The sequence below is a fragment of the Glycine max genome, chromosome 3, assembly GCF_000004515.6.
Source record: "Glycine max cultivar Williams 82 chromosome 3, Glycine_max_v4.0, whole genome shotgun sequence".
Taxonomy (NCBI): domain Eukaryota; kingdom Viridiplantae; phylum Streptophyta; class Magnoliopsida; order Fabales; family Fabaceae; genus Glycine; species Glycine max.
Window position 1 is genome coordinate 6,863,896 of NC_016090.4, and position 20,649 is coordinate 6,884,544.

At 35.7% G+C, this 20,649-nt stretch overlaps 1 protein-coding gene and 1 long non-coding RNA gene across 2 annotated transcripts; both read right to left on the reverse strand.

Annotated features, from left to right (window-relative positions):
• Positions 1–10,441: 10,441 nt before the first annotated feature.
• LOC121174633 (uncharacterized) lies at positions 10,442–13,784 on the reverse strand. Its single transcript, XR_005890834.1, has 5 exons — positions 13,521–13,784; positions 12,538–12,826; positions 11,564–11,634; positions 10,955–11,440; positions 10,442–10,840 (listed from the first exon to the last, which is right to left on the reverse strand). It is a non-coding gene; the product is annotated as an uncharacterized lncRNA (long non-coding RNA).
• Positions 13,785–14,252: 468 nt separating this feature from the next.
• On the reverse strand, positions 14,253–15,028 carry LOC100798130 (tobamovirus multiplication protein 3-like). The gene is made up of 4 exons (XM_041014276.1): positions 14,820–15,028; positions 14,657–14,720; positions 14,492–14,544; positions 14,253–14,347 (listed from the first exon to the last, which is right to left on the reverse strand). The coding sequence occupies exons 1-4, from the start codon at positions 14,988–14,990 to the stop codon at positions 14,273–14,275; spliced, it is 363 nt and encodes a 120-aa protein (XP_040870210.1). The 5' UTR covers positions 14,991–15,028; the 3' UTR covers positions 14,253–14,272.
• Positions 15,029–20,649: the final 5,621 nt, after the last annotated feature.

Below are 20,649 nucleotides of genomic sequence, written 5' to 3' on the forward strand. Positions count from 1 at the left end.
CTTAAATTTCACGACGATTCAACGGTGAATGAATTCGAGATCGTCATTTTTCTGAGACATATTTGGTGGCCTGCGGGAAGAAGAGAGGGTTTTGGGAGAAGAAGAGAGAAAATCGAAATTAAAAGGTAGAGGAAGCTGAGGAGTCAATCTCAAAACTGACCTAGCATGTTACTATTTATAGCTAGTGAAAAGAGTGGAAAAATAATATTTAATTAGCAGAGGTTATAAACCTCCGCAAATTAAGTACAAAAAATTGTAGTTTTTAATAAATTAAGGAGGTTTCTAAAACCTCCGCAAAATAACCTCCATTATTTAATATTTTTTTGTAGTGCATTGATCATGAAATTACAAGTTCAATACAAGCAGCTAGCTAGCTTTGATCTCTCTTGGTTTCTCCTCTCAAAACCTTTCTCAATCACCTAGCTCACTACCTCCTTTAAGAACTTTCTGAATTTTCTTGCAACTTCTCTATTTTGCAACCTCTCAAAACTCTCCTTCTGCATTACATGATCAAGAGTATATATACACTCTAGAAGCTAGGCCTAGGAACAAAGACTATACATTGGTGTCAAAACCAATTCAATTATAATGACTGAAAACAGTTATGACAACACCACTTTAAAACCTTCTCACTTGTGCCAATGTAATTTTGAGTCACACACCACAAATCTCCACCTTGACTCCAAATCAGCAAGTGTCTACCTTGTGATTTAGGGCTGCACTTCTACCAATCTGCTTTAGGCATCTTCAAAATTGATCAAGTCCAGGCAGTGCTTGAACTTGACACTAGAGAGGGACTTTGTGAACATATCAGCCAGGTTTTCTTTTGTTGAAACCTTCTCCACCTTCACCTTCTCAGATTCAATCACATCTATGATGAAGTGTAGTTTCACATCTATGTGCTTTGTCCTCTCATGGTACATTTGGTGATTTTCTAAGTGAATGGCACTTTGACTGTCACAGTGAATCGTGACACAAGCTTGTGCTATTCCAAGTTCATTTACCATACCTTTAAGCCAAATTGCTTCCTTCACTCCTTCAGCTAGGGCCATGTATTCTGCTTCAGTTGTTGAAAGAGCAACAACTGATTGTTGATTTTCTTTCCAACTGATTGTTGTACCAAACAAAGTAAACACATATCCTGTTAAGGATTTTCTTATGTCTACATTTCCTACAAAATCTGCATCTACATAGCCTGTGATTGCTGCCTCATGTGTTGTCTTCTTGTACCTTAATCCAACTTTCAAAGATCCATTTAGATACCTTAGTGTCCACTTTACAGCTTCCCAGTGTGCACTGTCAGGATCTCCCATGAATCTGCTTATAATACTTACAACATGAGCCAAGTCAGGTCTGCTGCAAACCATTCCATACATTATGCTTCCAACACCACTGGCATAGGGTGTTTGACTCATTTTAGACCTTTCTTCAGCTGTTTCTGGTGCTTGAATAACAGATAGCTTTGTATGATGGCCAAGTGGTGTGCTAACAGGTTTGCTTTGATGCATCCTAAACCTTTCCACCATTTTCTTGAGGTAATTGCTTTGGGACAAGAATAGTTCACCCTTTGCTCTATCCCTATGAATATCTATCTCGGGTATCCTCCTAGCTGACCCTAGATCTTTCATCTCAAATTCTGTGTTCAAGCTTTCTTTGAGTTTCCTGATCTCTTCCTTATTAGCACTTGCTATGAGAATGTCATCCACATACAAAAGAAGGTAAATAACACATACTTTCCCATTTTTCAGGATATATACACAACTGTCATATTTGTTTCTAATGAAGCCATATCTGATCAAGAACTCATCAAATTTTAGGTATCACATTTGAGGGCTTTGCTTCAGTCCATACAAAGATTTTTTCAGCAAGCACACCTTGTTCTCCCCTTCTTCAAAACCTTCAGGTTGGTTCATGTAAATGGTTTCCTTCAAATTTTCATGGAGAAAAGCTGTTTTAACATCCAGCTGTTCAAGTTCCAAATCATACTGATTTACCAGACTAAGTATGATTCTAATTGAGCAATGCTTCACAACTGGTGAAAAAATCTCATTGTAATCAATTCCTTCAACCTGTATAAAGCCTTTTGCTACCAATCTAGCCTTGAATCTAGGCCTTTCTACTCCTGGAATGCCTTCTTTCTTCTTGAAAATCCACTTACATCCAACAGCCTTCTGCTTCTTGGGTTGATCCACAAGTATCCAGGTCTTTTTTTTCCTCAAAGATTTCATTTCTTCACTCATTGCCTAAAGCCACAGCTGACTGTCTTCACTTTCAATTGCTTCCCTCCTGGTCTTTGGTCCTGAATTTTGAATCTCCTCAGCAACACTTAAGGCATAGCAGATAATATCAACATGACCATACCTCTTTGTAGGCTTTATCACCTTTTTTTCTCTATCTCTAGTCAATTGATAATAGGACAAGTCATGCTAAGTAACCATCTCTTCATTATCTCCAGCTTCTGCTTGATCAGAGTGATCAATAACATTTCCACTGTCATGATCTGAAATCTCAGAATGCTCCACCTCAAAATTGGTATTCTCACTACTTAAGTTGTTATCCTTCTGCTCCTTACTTAGCATTGTCATTCTGCTATCATCAAAGGTTACATCCCTGCTGATGATGCATCTTATCTCACCCGGTTCCAATTTCCACAGCGTGTACCCTTTAACTCCTTTAGGATAGCCAATGAACACACACTTTACAACCCTTGCATCTAACTTTCCTTGTTTAACATAAGCAAAGGCCAGTGATCCAAACACCTTTAATCCTGAATAATCAGGTCGTTCACCACTCCAAGCTTCCATTGGTGTCTTGAAACCTAAGGCTGATGAAGGGCATCTATTAATCAAATATGTTGTTGTGTTTGCAGCTTCTCCCCAAAAGGTCTTTGGTAGTCCTGCACTTAGAAGCATGCACCTCACTCTTTCCAAAATGGTCCTATTCATTCTTTCTGCCTAACCATTCTGCTATGGAGTGTGAGGGACTATTTTATGCCTTTTGATGCCTATTTTCCTGCAAAACTCATTGAACTGCTCTGAAACAAACTCCAGGCCATTGTCAGTCCTTAAAACTTTTAATTTTGTACCAAGTTGATTTCCAATAAGAGTATGTCATTCTCTGAATTTTTGAAAAGATTTTGACTTATTTTTCAAAACATACAGCCATACTCTTCTTGAGAAATCATCTATGATGGTGAGAAAGTATGAGCTTCCACCATGAGTTTTTACTCTAGATGGTCCCCATAAATCTGAATGCACATACTCAAAAGGCCTAGATGAAACATGAATACTCGTGCCAAAGCTTATTCTATGTGATTTACCAAGCACACAATGATCACAAAATTCAAGTTTATCTAGTCTATCACCACCTAGCAGATTTTGTTTCTTAAGTTCATGTAATCCTCTTTCACTAACATGACCTAATCTCAAATGCCAGAGTTTTGTTTTATCAATCAATGTATTACTAGCTACCGATGCATGTCCAACAATAGTGGAACCTTCAAGAATAAACAAGCCATTACTTTTATTCTTGTTACCCTTGGCAATGACTAAAGATCCATTTGAAATCTTAAGAACACCATTTGAAATTCTAGTTGCATTTCCTAGATCATCAAACATGTTTATGGAAATAAGATTTCTTTTGAGTTCTGGAATGTACCTTACATTTTTTAGTAGATACTCTCTATTATCAAACATCTTCAATCTCATAGTTCCAATGTCTTGTACCTTGCAGGGGTAGTTGTCTCCTAGCAGTACAGCTCCTGCTGGTTTCAGTTCCAAGGTTTCAAAATAGTCCTTTCTCGGGCTGCTGTGATATGAGCATCCAGAATCCATAATCCATTCTGTTTGTGTTTTGGTATTAGAAGCTACTAAAACACCTGCACTCTCATAACCTTCAGAGGCTTCAACTATGTCAATAGAGTCCAAAGATCCTTTCTTGATCTTGTTTGGGCAGTCTATCTTGAAATGACCAGTTTTGTGACAATTAAAGCATTTGAACTTTGTTTTTTGGCCATTCTTTGAATCCATTGACCTTGATTTGGACTTCTTTCCTCTTGTTCCCTTGTTTTCACTCTTTCCCCTTGAAATATTCAGGCTTTCACCATTATCCTCAGATTTGGAGTCTTGCTGTTTTTGCATCTCCTTGGTCCTTATTGAGGTCTGGACTTCTTCTAGGGTAATGTCTTGATCTTTGCCATAAAGAATTGCATCCTTGAAAAGGATTTTGGTAAGGAATTCAGAAGCAAGAGAGCTTTATCCTCCTCTTCAAGCTTTACTTCAATATTTTCCAAATCATCAAGAATCTTGTTGAAATCAGCCAATTGTTCAGTGGTTGTTCTTGACTCTGTCATCTTGAAGGTGTACTGTTGTTGCTTCAAGCATAGCCAATTTGCAAGGGACTTTGTCATATACAATGACTCCAGTTTCAACCACATTGAGGCTGCTGTCTTTTCTCTTGCAACTTCTCTTAAAGCTTTATCTCCAAGGCATAGAATGATTGCACTTCTGGCTCTATCAATCATCTCTAATTTCTCCTTTGAGCTTAGAGATTCAGACATCCTTTCTTCTCCTTTAAGAGCTTCTGCATAGTCATGTTGAATCAAGATTGCTTCCATCTTGATTCTCCATAACCCGAAGTCATTTTCCCCTGAAAACTTCTCAATATCGTACTTTGTTATTCCCATCTTTCTTGATCTTGATCCTTTCCCCACAGACGACGCCACTTGTTGTTTCTTATCCTTTGTTCAGCTACCAAAGAGCCTGCAAGATCAAAAGAAAAAACAGAAAACACAGCAAAGCAATACACAGCAGAGCAAGACCCAAAGATTTATGTGGTTCGGCAATATGCCTACACCTACGGGAAAATGCAGCTCCTCATCATCACATTGATCATGAAATTACATGTTTAGTACAAGCAGCAGCTAGCTTTGATCTCTCTTGGTTTCTCCTCTCAAAACCTTTCTCAATCACTTAGTTCACTACCTCCTTTAAGAACTTTATGAATTTTCCTGCAACTTCTGTTTTGCAGCCTCTCAAAACTCTCCTTATGCATTACATGATCAAGAGTATATATACACTCTAGAAGCTAGTCCTATGAACAAAGACTATACATTGGTGCCAAAACCAATTCAGTTATAATAATTGAAAATAGTTATGACAGCACCACTTTAAAGCCTTCTCACTTGTGCCAATGTGATTTTGTGTCACACACCACATGAGTGTTTAAAGCAGAATCTGTCAGTATATAAGGTTAGGCTTAAATGAGTGTTTATTGAAAAATAATTCTATAATGGTAAAAGTTGCATGCATGGCAGATGTTATTGACACAGACCTACACAAAATTGACCCTAGAAATTTGCCTAATTCCAGTGTCCCATTTAAATTATTGCTAGTTGTATACGCAAACCATGTTAGTAAAATGAAATTTTGATTAATGGAGAAAATCACAAAGTATCATGGTTGTCGTGAAGTTTGGATAGAACTAGTTTAGTGTTTCAGAATATTTCAATGGAAAATTGTGCATTCTCAACTCACATGTTGCTGCCCTGTTTTGGTTGTAGGTACTTGGTTGACACAAAAAGTTAGGGAGTAAATTATTTAGTTACAAACGTCGGACTTTAATCTTCACTGTTGTGTAGACCATACCACAACTTTTATTGCATGTGTTGCAGTTGTTATTGACCATATTTTGAGGTATGTATTCCTTTCACTGACACCAATGATAATTACATGGTTATTTATAGATTAATTTTGTATTATCTAAGCAATTATGTGCATTATGAGTGAACCATAGTTTCCCGTTCAAGATTCTATACACCAATTAATGCGGAAAGTTTGCATTAATCGATGTATTCAATCTTGAATTGTCCGTTTGGACAGTTTGGGAATACTCTTTTTTATAGTAGATTAGTACGTACAACTTAATTGGATTTTCTTAAATTTGTTAACATTTCGGTATAGTTCATTTCACTTTGTCCTCCAAGTGCATATTTGAATGCGGTGGATGATGACAAGCCACTACTTTCATCTCATGTACTTGGGAACTTATGCGGAATGCTGCCAAAATTTAGACAAATATAGAAAATACAATTAAGTTGTAGTATTTAATCTACTATAAAAAAGTATTCCTGAATGGGATAGGGCCACACCTCTAATGAAAAAGTGAGGTTTTCATGCATGTTAGATAACTTTATAAAGTGTTACAGCAAAGGGAAAACATGGATCGAAGTTGGATGAAAGCATCACGCATTACTGACGAGTATGGGAATGAGGTTGAACAATTTCTCCAATTTACTGAAATGAATGCACCATCTTTGCATGGGAAATTTTTTTGTCCATGTGTTAAATGTGTAAATGGGAGACACTAATCGATAAATGACATAAGATCACATCTCATATGTCATGGGGTCTTTCCAAATTACACAAAATGGATATGGCATAGGGAATTGCCAAACAAGCCATCTGTCAGTCACACTGAGTAAGTCGATGTAGACATGGGATATCATATAGAAGACATGATTCACGATCTAGGACAAGACGGATTTTAGCAAGCACATGCACCTTTGTATAGAAATCAGTCTGCATAAATGTGCAATTGCCTTACATGTGGTGTATCACGGTACAAGGTCAACAATGGTGAATGTAGTGATGAAGCAACTGCAAACAACATTCGTCCAGCAAAGGTTTGTTGGTATCTTCCAATAATACCAAGTTTTAAGTGATTGTTTGCTAATGGACATGATGCAAAACACTTGACGTGGCATGCAGACGCCAGGAAAGATGATGGTTTGCTCCGACATCCAGCTGATAGTCCGTAATGGAAGGCATTTGATAGCTTGTATCCTGATTTTGGGAATGAGCCAAGAAATCTAAGGCTTGGTTTTGCTTCTGATGGAATGAATCCTTTTGGTAACTTAAGCACTAATCACAGTTCATGGCCTATTTTGCTAGTGATTTACAACCTCCATCCTTGGTCGTGCATGAAGCGCAAGTACATAATGCTTTGCATGATGATAGCGGGTCCAAGACAGCCAGGCAATGATATTGACGTCTATCTAACTCTGTTGATCGAAGAGTTGACCAGATTATGGAAAGATGGGGTAGATGTGTGGGATGGGAATCTGTAGCATACCTTTAGGTTGCATGCAATGGTTTTCTGTACCATTAATGACTATCCAGCATATGGCAACTTAAGTGGTTATAGTGTCAAAGGCCATCACACATGCCCTATATGTCAGAAAAATACGAGATTCCTCCAATTCAAACATGGAAAGAAGACAATATACACAAGGCATCGAAGATTTCTCAAACATTATCATCCATATCGATGATTGAAGAAAGATTTTAATGGATCTCAGGAAAATCAAAGTGCACCAAAACCATTAGATGGCAAAGAAGTTTATGATCGTGTGAAGGACATCATAACTATCATTGGGAAGACACAAAAAAAATCTGCAACTGAGACAAACAGTTGGAAGAAAAGGTCCATATTCTTTAATCTTCCATACTGGTATGATCTTGATGTTAGACATTGTATAGACGTCATGCACGTGGAGAAAAATGTTTATGATAGTTTAATTGGCACCTTTCTTAACATTAAAGGCAAGACAAAGGATGGTTTGAAGTGTCATCAAGACTTGGTTGAGATGGGTATACGAGAGCAGTTGCATCCAATCTCACAAGGTCCACACACATATCTACCCCCAGCATGTCACACAATGTCAACAAATGAGAAAAGGAATTTTTGTCAATGTCTACGTAATGTTAAAGTCCCACAAGGATACTCTTCAAATATCAAAAGCCTTGTATCTGTCAATGAGCTGAAATTGGTTGGCTTGAATCTCATGATTGTCATGTATTAATGCAACAACTATTGCCTGTATCGATTCGGGGAATCTTGCCTGACAAAGTTTGGGTTGCTATAACTCATTTGTGCTTTGTGTTTAATGCTATACGTAGCAAAGTCATTGACCCTAGAAGATTGGATGAACTGGAGAACGAGGCTGCCATTGTCCTTTGTCAAATGGAGATGTATTTTCCTCCATCATTTTTTGACATAATGGTTCATTTGATTGTTCATCTAGTGAGGGAGATCTGGTTGTGTGGTCTGGTTTTTTTATGGTGGATGTATCCAGTTGAGCGGTACATGAAGGTGTTAAAGGGGTATACGAAGAATCAATACCGACTAGAAGCTTCTATTGTTGAAAGGTATATGGCTGAAGAATGTATCGAGTTTTGCTCCCAGTACATCGAAGGTGGTAAATCTGTCGGGCTTTCTGAAGATCATCATGGTCCAAATCAGGGGTAAGGGTACACGAGGATACAATGTTGTCACAATGACTTGACAGGAGGTGTCACAGCGCATCTCTATGTATTAAACAACACAGCAGAGGTCATTCCATACATAGATGCTCACAAAAAAGAACTCACAACAATGAACCTAAAACTGAACATGATGAGGGTTTTTCAAGAGCACAATAGAAGTTTCATTAACTGGTTTAGAGAAAGAATATTTCTTGATGATGGTGCTTACAAAACATTAAAATTGTTAGCTGTTGGACCAAATCTGAATGTACCGACTTGGAAGGGTATGATATCAATAATTATTCCTTCTACACCAAGTCTCAAGATGACAAAAGCTCAATGTAGAATAGTGGAGTGACTGTTGATGTTGATTCTGATCACTTTTCCAGTGCAGCAGACAACAATCTTATTCAAGCATCCATGCCTTACTTTGGAGTGATTAAACAAATCTGGGAGGTTGATTACAGTGAATTTAGAGTGCCTGTGTTTAATTGTAAGTGGGTCAATGGCAATACCGATGTCCGTCAAGATGAATTGGGATTTACTTTAGTAGACCTAAATAAGGTGGCTTACATGAACGGATCTTTCATTATGGCTGAACAAGCAAGACAAGAGTTTTGCGTCCAAGATCCATGCAATTCAAGATATTCAGTGGTTCTACAGGGAAGACCAAGTCATTTAAATGACGCACAACATGGTTCCACGCTTGACATTTGTGAGACACCAAGTTTTTCCACAAGAATGCCTTCTATAAATGAGTCTCCCGACGTTGATGATGTACACACAACTCGTAATGATCATGATGAAGGACTATGGGAGAACATTGTGACGTAACAGAAACCTATGCAAGTAATGTAACAAGCTTATTGTGTTATTTGTTTTGTAATTTATTCATGTTTATATTTCCATTTACCTAAGTATATGTTATTTGTGAGTCCTTATTGTAAACATATTTGTTTTATTTTGACAGGGTCATCGGAACACCACCATCGTCACCCCTGCAGTCAGATGTTCAGTCAGAGGCTATGTTTAGGAATACTAGACAATCCACACGGCTTAGACGGTTGACTTTAAGAACCTTGGATCAGCCCAAACCAACTGTATACCTTGATGCTGCTATTGGGCGAGGATTGGGCCCACATAAAGAGAAGTTCCACAGTTATCTAGAGGTCGTAGCCAGAGAAAAAATTCCAATTGTACATAACAGCTGGCAAGATGTATCGGATGCGCTAAAGGACCTAGTGTGTAAGCAATGCCTTCCAAGATTATTTTGATGATGCCAAAGAATCAAGAGTCAAGCAAGTTTCAAGAATCATGATCAAGATTCAAGATTCAAGATTTAAGTAAAGAATCAAGACTCAAGATTCAAGAATCAAGATAAGTATTAAAAGAGTTTTTCAAAAACTATTGAATAGCACAATTTTGTTCACAAGAATTTTTCAAAAGAAAAATTTTACCAAAGAGTTTTATTCTCTGGTAATCGATTACCAGAAGGCAGTAATCAATTATCAGTAGCCAACATTCTTTTCAAACTGATTTACAAAGATGTAATCGATTACCATAATCATGTAATCGATTACCAATGTTTTAAAACGTTAGATTTCAAACTTCAAGAGTCACAACTTGTGATAAAACATTTTCAAATCATTTCAAACTTTTGTAATCGATTACTAGTGTTTCTAAACATTTTGATTTTCAAATTTAAACATGAAGAGTCACATCTGTTGATGTGTAATCAATTACACTATGATGGTAATCGATTAACAGTAACTTTATCCATACCCCAATGAACAACAACAATCTTAACGCAAATCAACCTACTTCTGTAAAATCTCCAATTTCCTTTGCCGAATTTTCTCCAAGATCGAAGAAATTGGCTTCTGAACCAGAGGAGCGGGTTTAAAAGCTGCATCTCTAGTTTCTTTTCAAAGCATGGTGAACTATTAGGGTTTAAGAGAAAAAATGACGTAGCCACAGCTCCAGAGAACAAAATAGGAGACTCTAAACCAAGGAAATGGCTGCCAATGAATGCACCAATATCACAACTGTGAGCTGGATAAGTGCCTAATGCTTACAAGTTTAATTATTAATTGCTAAAATTTGCAACTCAATTCACTTGGAGAAATAATGAAAGGATATCATTAACAACGACAAAGCCATTCATTCTAGACTTCTAGTCTTAAAAGTAATATCACTAATATGAAAGTATTTTTCAATTTTGCACCAAAAAACAATAGGAATCAGGCAGGAATCAGCTTTACTAATTCTTCATACATATCCAAAAACAGAGAGAAGGAGAGTGTGAAAATTCAAACTTGAGAAAAATACGTACCTTCTTCTGCTTTCCAGTGACTTTTATCCTGCTGCTGCGATCAGACTTTCCAACATTGAAATCAACAGTTATAGAGAATTAAAAAAAAGAAGAAAAAAAATACCAACACAATTCAATTCCAAGTAGAATCTCAAAAGAATGAATGAATAGTATATACCCATTGGCGTGGCGGTAAACGTACTAATCGTGAGTTGGCTTCATGAATCTACAATTAAAATTAATTAATTAATTAATTATTCTCATTAGAATTAAGTGTTAACCGAACTAGAATCTGCAATTCAAAATATTATAATAATAATAATATTTACATTGTATTTACCTGGCATAAGAGTTTGGTTAGTTGACTCAGCATTACCTTGTTCCTCAGCATTCTCATTTTGATCAGTTTGGTTAGCTGACTTCTGGATCATGCCAGCCTCCTCATCCAAATCAAGGAGATCCAAGAAAAAATAAGAAAGTTGCAAAACATCCCAGTGGAAGCAAATAGCCATATAAGTATACAGAAGGAAAATATTTGTATTACTCTGAATGTTTCAATTCACTGAGACATTACCAATTACTTTAGGCACATGCACGTGAAAGTTATTCCACAATACAAAGAAATACAAATATGATAGAAGGTACACTACTGTGACTAGCATCTAACATTTAGTTATTCATTTATTTAAGGTAACAAAATAAGGATTGAAGAGTGCCATTTACGATTCCCTCCATCCTTATTATAAAAGAAAGATTTGATAGCAGATACAAAGGTTGGCTGTTCAAGATAGACTTTCCAGTCCATGCATCACTGAACCATCTTTCTCTGAAAAGAAAAACAACAACAACAACAACAACAACATCAACTGAATGATGATACCCATTGATGTTAAAATTCAAATCATAGCATCTTTGCTGGGACGGGGACTTGCAGAATTGAAGAGCACACCTGGGAATGTGACAACAAGTTTTCCTCATTAGGAACAAACATGAATGAGTCTTGACCAAGGCTTTTGGATCCTAATTTACACCAATTACTGGTGAAAGTCAGAAATGTCCACAAAAGCTTTATGGAAGTATAAATTAAAGACAACAACAAAAGAACCAAAAGAAAATAACAAAAGGAAACAATGTAGAAATCTACATGACCTGAACCTATTGTTAAGAATTAATTTGATTTTGAACTTTCAAAATATGCTAAGACATCATTAAAGAAACTCTAAAGATAGTAAGACATTGAATATGCTTAAGTAATTACTCATTAGAACTTAACTCATTTGATTGGTATATATATCGTATATATTGGAGAATTTTTATAGGTATTCATTGAATATGGTTCTAAATTGTCATTCCTACGTTTTTTCTATCAGCAAATAAATAAATATTTCTAAAAATGGGGTACACGGGTACTCTAACTCAGGTACAAAAAAGTTTTGGAGTAAACCAACTGAAATGGGCTCTATGACAAAAACGTTTTCTCATCCTACTTTAGTCCTCTAATTTTTTTCTATTTTTTCTTTTTTCTTTTTTAATTTTTGTTCCAATATTTTTCTCATTGACACTTCCAACTAAATAGAGTTGTCCTACATAACATTCTTTTTCTATTTTTCTTTTACCACACCCACTAAACAGACTTGTGTTTCATTGATATATTTACTGTATATTGAAATTTAATCAATTAAAAATAAAAATATAAGTTATAAAATTTTCAAATTTTTAGTTTACTTATTATTAGTTTTTACATTTTATTGTTTATTCTTGGTCCACAGGCTAGCCTATAAAATCGTGGACTAAATAAGGCAGGTAGGCACAAAAGAAAATGAAACCCATTTATGTCACAAACAAAGCTGGTCCAACTTATTGAAATTGAAAGCTAAAGAAGATAGACCTTAATAATAATGCCATCAAATAATAGTCTATTACCTAGGGATCAAAGACCGTAGAAGCTTTTGAAAGTCTCATACGTCCTTCTGTCCAATAACAACCAAATAAAAGATGTAAATCCAAAGAGCAAAAGCAACTTTTTACAACAATAATCTGAGTACCCTTTAGATGGTACAAGTGGAATCTTAGTACCCCATTAATCAGAATCCTTCATGTATTAAGCTCAAGAGCTTGCTATAAAATATTTTTAAAAAAAAAACTACCTGTAGACAAAGGTTAAATGTGTCTGTATGCCTTCAGATTCCAGCTACCTTGCAGCCTCTATTCCCTAAATAAAATGCAAGCAGCCCATCAGTACATAAAGTAAATAATCACTCATCAGTATTTCTGAATTCAGCTGGCACTACAATAAGTAGACAAATAAGTAGACAAATGCAAAGTACATGACACAATTGAAAAAGTAAAGCAAAAGTGAACATTTTTAGATAATATCCATTTCTTTATCTTCACGTACAACTAAGTACTTTCTTTGGGGTTAGGAATAAAAAAAATGAAGGAAAAAAAAAACACAAACAAAAATTGTTTCTAACTTGATTTTGCTTTGTACATTGGATGAGTCTGAAAGAAAAGTGGATTCTTCACTCTTCTAGCATGTTTTCTTGTAAATTCCTTTTTTTCCCAAAAGTCAATTCTTCCTTATCAACAAACTCGTTTGGAAATCTAAAGCTCTACAAATATTTACTTTCAGCTACGGTGCTTAATAAGACATCAACAAAAATTATTTGCTACAAATTTATTGGCCTCAAGGTAGCTACTATCCCTTGGAACAATCCTTTTGGAACACTAATTCCTGCTCAAGGTAGCTACTATCTTGGAATTGAAAATAATCCATTTGTAAAAAAGATTTCAAACGTGGTAAAGATCAGTCTATACTGCTGAGCTTGACTTAATGGGTGACATCTTGTAGCTTAATGCAATAGTTTCATGCATCAAAGGGAGTTGGATATGAATACAACAATTACCTTCCACCATAGAGAAGAAAGCCAATGGCTGCACACAAAGAGAACCCTATTGCAATGCACCTGATCAGACTTAGGGAGAGAATATAGTCTAACGAACTGCCTAATTGAGCTATGCTTCAGCTAGGCCTAGCTTGATTCACTTCTACATAGAGAAGGCAGAGGAATCAAAGGAAGCTATGAGAGTGGGAGTCACTTGTCAATGGAAAGAAGCATGTTAACAAATCTAGGATGCCAACATAGAGGAAGCAAAAGAATTCAGTTTGATGTTTCAAGGTAAATAGAAAAAATTTGAATCTAGTTTGTTATTATTAAATGCTTGCATATTGCTCTCTTAGAATTTAGAAACCAATATTATTATCTATTCCTTCATATCTCTACAACCATAACCTAGTTGTACAACTATACTACTATATCCTATTATTGGATATCACACAATTTTCCTTCTAGCCACCATATAGTGAATCACAACCAAAGTCAAACATCATTCAATAGTTGATCACATACATAAACTTTGTAAACAGTAGAATTTTCACCTGAACAACATAAACCACAATATTAATCGTATAGAAACTTGGTTTCAACCCATAGTTGATACACAGTGCCTGCAAAAGCATTTAACACCAGGGTAATTAGCCCATCAAAACCAATCAGCAAAACACACTGCCATGGAAGAAGAAAATCATAGGAGGCAAACCAACCATGTAGAAGCAAATGCACCACAAATCAAACTTGGCCTGGTAATAAATCTCAGCCTAGAACAGGACCAAAAGTGCATATGTTGTAAAGAAAGCAAGACTCGACATATCAAGCAAGATGTGTTGAACAATCTACAAACACAAGCAAACGCAGTGAGTGAGTATAAGTGTGAATCTAACCACATTCTGTAATTAGAAAATAATAAACAACTAATCTTATGTTAAGAAAAAATTACTCATATTAAATGTTACATTCTATTCCCTATACTCCAATACCTCTAGCTTCAACCTCTGCACGTTCTGATAGAAGATAAAAACTACACACCGAACTGCAAAATTAAAAAGAGTGCACAATCCCTTAACAAAACATCACATTATTAAGCAGTTACTACACAAATAATTTTAAAAAGTAAAATAACAAAAGGTTTGAACAATACAAACCCCCATTCACCAAAATATTGATAAGGTGAAAGACCACTCTCAATTGTATCCAAGCCAGTTGAACCTAAAGTTCAATCAAAATAAAAAAAATTATAAAAGAAAATCGAATAAACAAAAATAAAACCCTAATTTGGAATTGAAAGAGTACGCGACGCAACGATACCAAAGCTACGGTGGCCACGATACCGTAGAGTACAACGAGAGTGTAGGAAATACGATCCTGCCACGCTGGAGAGTCATCAATTTTGTGCCACCAGCTGGAGGCGTCAGTGAGCTCGACGGTGGCCATCGACATGACCTCCACCACCATCGACGGCACGCCCTCGCTGCCCATTCTCGAATAGACGGTTCTTAGCACGCGCGGTGCCGAGAGTGAATGTGTAACATCCCAATTTTTCGTAAATAAATTTAAAAAGGCTTTTTAGTAAAAATAAATAAATAAATAAATATAGAGCAAATAATAGGCTGAGTACCCTAGGTATAAATAGTTATGTTAAGTCAGCTGCCTCCTTTTGGCCTCATTTTCGTTTTTTTCCTTCTCCTCTCAAAACCCTTTATTTTTCCCGCAGCCCACCAAACCAGTCTCAGAAAAACGACGATCTCGAACCCGTTCACCGTTGGATCGTTGTGAAATTTGATTATCATGTTCGAAACCCAATTCCTAACATTCTCACCGTTGGGAATTTCAAAATCATATCTGAGCTTAGAGGAAAACCCTTCGCATTGTAACATTTTAATTTCCCGCAGAAACCCAAAAACTGTCTCGGTAAAACTACGATCCCGGTTTTGTTAGCCGTTGGATGTCCATGAAATTTGGATATGTTGTTCGAAATTCAATTCCGCACGCTTCCACCGTTGGGATTTGCGAAATAATATTTGTGGAGGGAGAAAAAGGAATCGCATGAAGACAGTACAAGTGGAGGTTTCAATCTCTTCTCCGTCTCTCTGACGTTTGGGAATTCTATCGGAGCAGTCGGAGGAATGATTGAAGAATTTCAGGAAACCGCTAGAGATGTGCTATCACTTGCTGAAGACACGTGAGTCCGCTCAGAGGTAAGGGTATGAGTTATTCACAGTTGGGGTATTTAGTGAGAACTATGTGTAGGGTATCCTTAGAGGATTAAATTGGGGTTTTATTTTGGGTATGTTTGTTAAATTGCAATTTTTCCTTTAGGATTATAAATAAAATATTGATGTCCTAATGAAAATTGCTTGATAAATTGTGTTCTTGATATTTGTATATTTCGACCTATGATTTTGATATAATTGTGTATATATTATTTGAGGGGTTTTAGTCCTCATGTTGTGATAGTCTTTTATATAAATTGTTATATTGAGGATATGAAATGATGATTCAAATTATGAGTATGTGATGAATTGTAGAATAACATGTTGCTTTAAGATTATAATATTGTTATTGAGATTGAGTATAAGTGTAAAGTTGAACATGTGTTAATTTGTGAGATACATGTGAACATGTGATGGTGGATTGTGACACTATGAGATGTGAAATTGTGAATGAGTTCTAGTTGTGGATAAGTGTGTAGTTAACACTTGATGTGAAATCACTTGTGTTGTAAGCTATGAATTGTACAATAACCCGACCAGTGTTATCTTGAGAAAAGCGTTGATGCGCAGTGTTAAAGAGAAAATGTAGGTTTCCTATTTAGGAACCAGTGTTAAATCATAGCGCAATTGTGTTGAACGTGTTTAAAACACGAGTGTAAGGTCGTGGGTGTTGTATAATTCATGAGCAGTGTCTGCATGCAAAAATTATTTTAGGGGTTGGACCTGAATCAGGAGGGAGAGGCCCTGACGGACTCTTCGGAGTGTAGGCCTTGGGGGTCACCGGGTTTGAGTGCTCCTTTAAGCCTATGCTGATCTCATATGGTTGGAGCATTCTCGCAAAACATCGTGACCCTGACTGGTCTCCCTATGATCTTACTTAGTGAGAGTGACCTGACAAACCCATTGTGTGGTGTGTCTTGTTATGTACTCCTAAGCGCCCCAGGGTGGTTTTTCACTGACATGGTACCACATTGCATATAGGATTGAGTCTTAGCATAACTATTGCATATGCTTGCTAATTGATGTGTTATTATATCTTGATCGAAGTGTGAGATTCTTGTGTAATGTGATTGATAATTGAAAAGTGAATTTTGAATGACGAAGTGGTGAAGTTACGTGAGCTATGTTTAAGCAAGTGGTATCTCATTTATATAATATGTATATTTAATTGTCTTGTCTCTCTATTAGCTAGGAATGTGATAACTCACTCCCTGTGTGTTGTTGTGTTTGGATCCTGTGATGATCTTGAACTTGTGTTCGGGGGAGCAGATGAATAGGTGGATGACTATGAAGAACCTCATGCTAGAGGACACGGGAACACAATGCTCTGATAGGATGTGACATTAGGATATAAGTTCTATATTAATTGTATGAAGCTTAGACGACCTTGTTGAGTCGAGAATACTTTATTATTTATTTGGACAAGTTTGAATATGATGTAGAAGAAAATGAATGTGAGCCTTTTTCCCCTTTGAAACACTTGTTTAAAAAAAATGTTTTAAAAATACTTTTAATTAATATTTGAATTTTTTATTCCTTATTAGTATATATGTGAGGGGTAGAGGGTGTCACAGAATGAAGGAACAAACGAACGATAGAGGGAAGAGAAAAACATTGGTATGATGAAGAGCTAGGCTTGTGTGTGTGGTGATAACTTAGATTCGATTAAGTTTAGGGAAAGGAAAGCAAACAAAGAAAGCCAATCAAGAGAAAGGATGAGAAGGAAGATGGTAATCTTATAGTAATCTATATTTTTCTTTATATGTTATTTTTCATTTTTCTTTATCTTTTATAACTTCTTAATTATCTTTTTATCTTGAAATGAATATACATTATCATTATCATTCTCTCTAAATTCAACTTTCTTCTGGTATAACTTCTTAATTATCTTTTTATTTTCTTTCTATTTTTTATGGGATTTTACTTGCATGTATTTGTAGGTAGAAACTTTTTAAATTTTATCTACATCAATAGACCCTAGGTACAAGTTTTATAGGATTTGACCAACAACAAGTAACCAAATAATCGTAGGTATATGTTTTTTGAAATTCTTCCAACACTGGACATTTGTAAGTAGAAGTTATTTTAGGTTCTACCTACATCAAATAATAGTAGCTAAAAATCTTTGAACTTTACCTATAACAAACAAACAATTGTAGATATAAATATTTTTGACTTTTACTTATGATAAGTTATATCTATAGGCAAAAATTTCCGTAGGTATATGTCATTTTTCTTGTAGTGTGTAGGTATAAGTTTTTTAAAATTTTGGCTACACTGTGCTTCTGTAGGTAGTAATCTTTTGAGTTTTACCTACACTAATCAACCATAGGCACAATTTTTTGGAGTTTTACCTACACAACATAGTTGTAGGTAGAAGTATTTTTTTAGTTTTAATGAATTTGTCTACACCAAATAATGGTTGGTACAAGTGGTTGAGTTTTACCTACATTAGTCAGTTGTAGGTAAAAGTATTTTTGAGATTTACCTACACTAATTTATGTCTGTAGCAAAAAGCGTCCGTAGGCATAGGTTATTTTTCTTGTAGTGTGTCAACAACCACTTTGGTGTTTTTCATGTATTTTTTTAAGTTTTAGAAACAATTTTGCTACTGTAATGACTATTATTTGCGAATAAAATTAGATATTTGTTCATTTCATTTTGGTATGCATGCACTCAAACTTTGAGACAATGTGTTGTATTTGCATTCGGAATTAGCGTGGGTAGGATATGTGTTTGTTGTGCAACTAAGCTGGCCATTTTTGCAGGTCTTTGGAAAGTTTTGCATTTGAAAAATAGTAATGATACCGAAATTTTAGAATGTTCATTATAATGTGTGGAGTCATCATGGGCAAGTGTAGTGTTGTCAAGTGTAAGGCCCCTTAAAAAGGTAAGTCATAATCATTTTTGCTTTTGTTTCCAATTTGTCATTATTGGTGTCTAAATGTGTTTCTTCATTGGTACTGGAGTCTGCAATGTGTACACAAGCACTACTTACATCAGGTGATGTGGAGCACGAGGCAACAGTTTCTGACAACCCTTTCACAACTACAGATCTCGTAGTCACGGATATTAAGATATGTAATGTTGAGAAATGACATGAATTCTGGTTGAGTGCCTTAGAGTTTTTTTCCTCAAAATAGAGACCTTCTTTCCTTTTCAACGTCAACAAGGAGGAAGAATGAAGGGGTAGTTTAGTTCTTGACTAATAAAATGCTTTTTATGTCTTGTTGTTGTATTTTCAGTGTGTTTAACTATTGGATCTTATTCAAAATGGCTTGATTATGCATCTGAGGCAATGTTTGTATTGCCATTAGTTTTAGATATCCTAATGAATGGCATGGGTACATATGAAGAATGTGCAGTTGCTACTGCTTTGGCATTTAGAAGGTCTATTCCACATCTACAACAAGACCGTTAATGGAGAAAATAGTTTCAAAGTTCCTACTGAAGACTCTTTGCATCTGGTTGAAGCTTTCAGGCAGTTTAGTTCCTTTAAATATTTTCATCTAGGATTGTTTGCTATTGTTTATATCTTGAATTGTAGGTATTGATTTAAACGTCTTTAATTTGTGTGTAGTATGGTTGTTACTGAACTTCCTCAAGATGATGCTAAGAGAGCTCTTGAGGCATTATGCATACCAGTCATAACTCATTTACAAGTTAGTGTCCAATCTATAGAGATATTTTTAATTATACATTTTCTTTTGATGTTTTTGCCTTCTATATTTTGCTTTATCAGGAAGGAATGCATGAAGGTCCAGAAAGCTTGAGTAAAAGACCTTCTCGTCAGTTAACAATTCATATTGGTTAATTTGCCTACATCTTTAGGTGTGTTCCATACTTAATATTGTCATGTCTATGCACCCAACTACCTTTTATTCCTTTTAACTCAATTTTGTCACAATCCTGAATGCATGACTGAATCTTCTTCTACATTTGTAAATCATTCTCAAGTTGTGGTAGATGTTATTCAACGGCTATGGCCAATTTTTAAGGCTATTTTTTATATGTAAGTGGTCTCTAATTGCTTATGTAATGTCTATCATTTCTTCTTTTGTTTTCTTCTATTTTCTGAATCTTGGTTGTCTAAGACATGTTTATGTGATATTGATGTCAGACATGCTTGGGACATGAGAACAATGGAATCTCTCTATTGAGCATGTAAATATGTAGTAAGCTAAACCATTAACTTTGCTCCATATGCAAATTTACAATGTAAACAAAATAATTAATAATGACAACACATGAGTTGGTATTAAGTCATCCAATTTGGATAAGGCATTTATGTTAAATTTCCATATTACTGCAATTTTTGTTTGTGGATTCAACTTTCAACCCAGGCTTATTATTTCACGGGGCTCACAATTGGTATCATGCTTGAAGAGATTCAGAGTCTTTATAGGCAGCACCACCAACCATGTTTTCTTTATTTCTCCAGTGAAGTTATAAAGGTACAAAGATGTTGCTACGCCATTGGTCATTCCTAATGACCAATTGTTGCCAAAGTTATATATGGTATTAGCTCAATTTATTATGCATGTTAGTAAATATCTTTTATTATAAGAATGAGTTTGGATGTAAAGGTGGTCTTAGAATTACCTTTCAACTTTTAATGAAGATCTTTTTTACCCTAGGTGAACATCAATTCATGCTTATTAATCCCTGACCGTGGCATGCATGGCACGGCCAAGCCCAAAAATACCACAGCAGGATAGCAAAAAATACCACACAACCAAGTCAAAACAATTGTGCTATGATGCATGAACAAAGTCCAAATAGTTGTGCTATGATTTCATACACTTACATTTACAAGCATAGTTTTGTAATGATTTTTCAAAAATGTTAAGGAGTTTTGCTATAGTGGTAAGGACGGGGTTCCTTTATCACTTTCATTGCCTAAGTTTAGCCTATCTTGGTTAGGG

What these genes read in the sequence shown, in the direction of transcription:
- LOC100798130 (XM_041014276.1), bottom strand. Translation starts at nt 14,990, where the DNA reads ATGGGCAGCGAGGGCGTGCCGTCGATGGTGGTGGAGGTCATGTCGATG. An exon ending in CAATATTTTGGTGAATGGGG is followed by an intron (nt 14,545 to 14,656) that starts GTTTGTATTGTT and finishes TTAATTTTGCAG; the next exon opens with TTCGGTGTGTAGTTTTTATC. An exon ending in TGCAGAGGTTGAAGCTAGAG is followed by an intron (nt 14,348 to 14,491) that starts GTATTGGAGTAT and finishes TTGTGTTTGTAG; the next exon opens with ATTGTTCAACACATCTTGCT.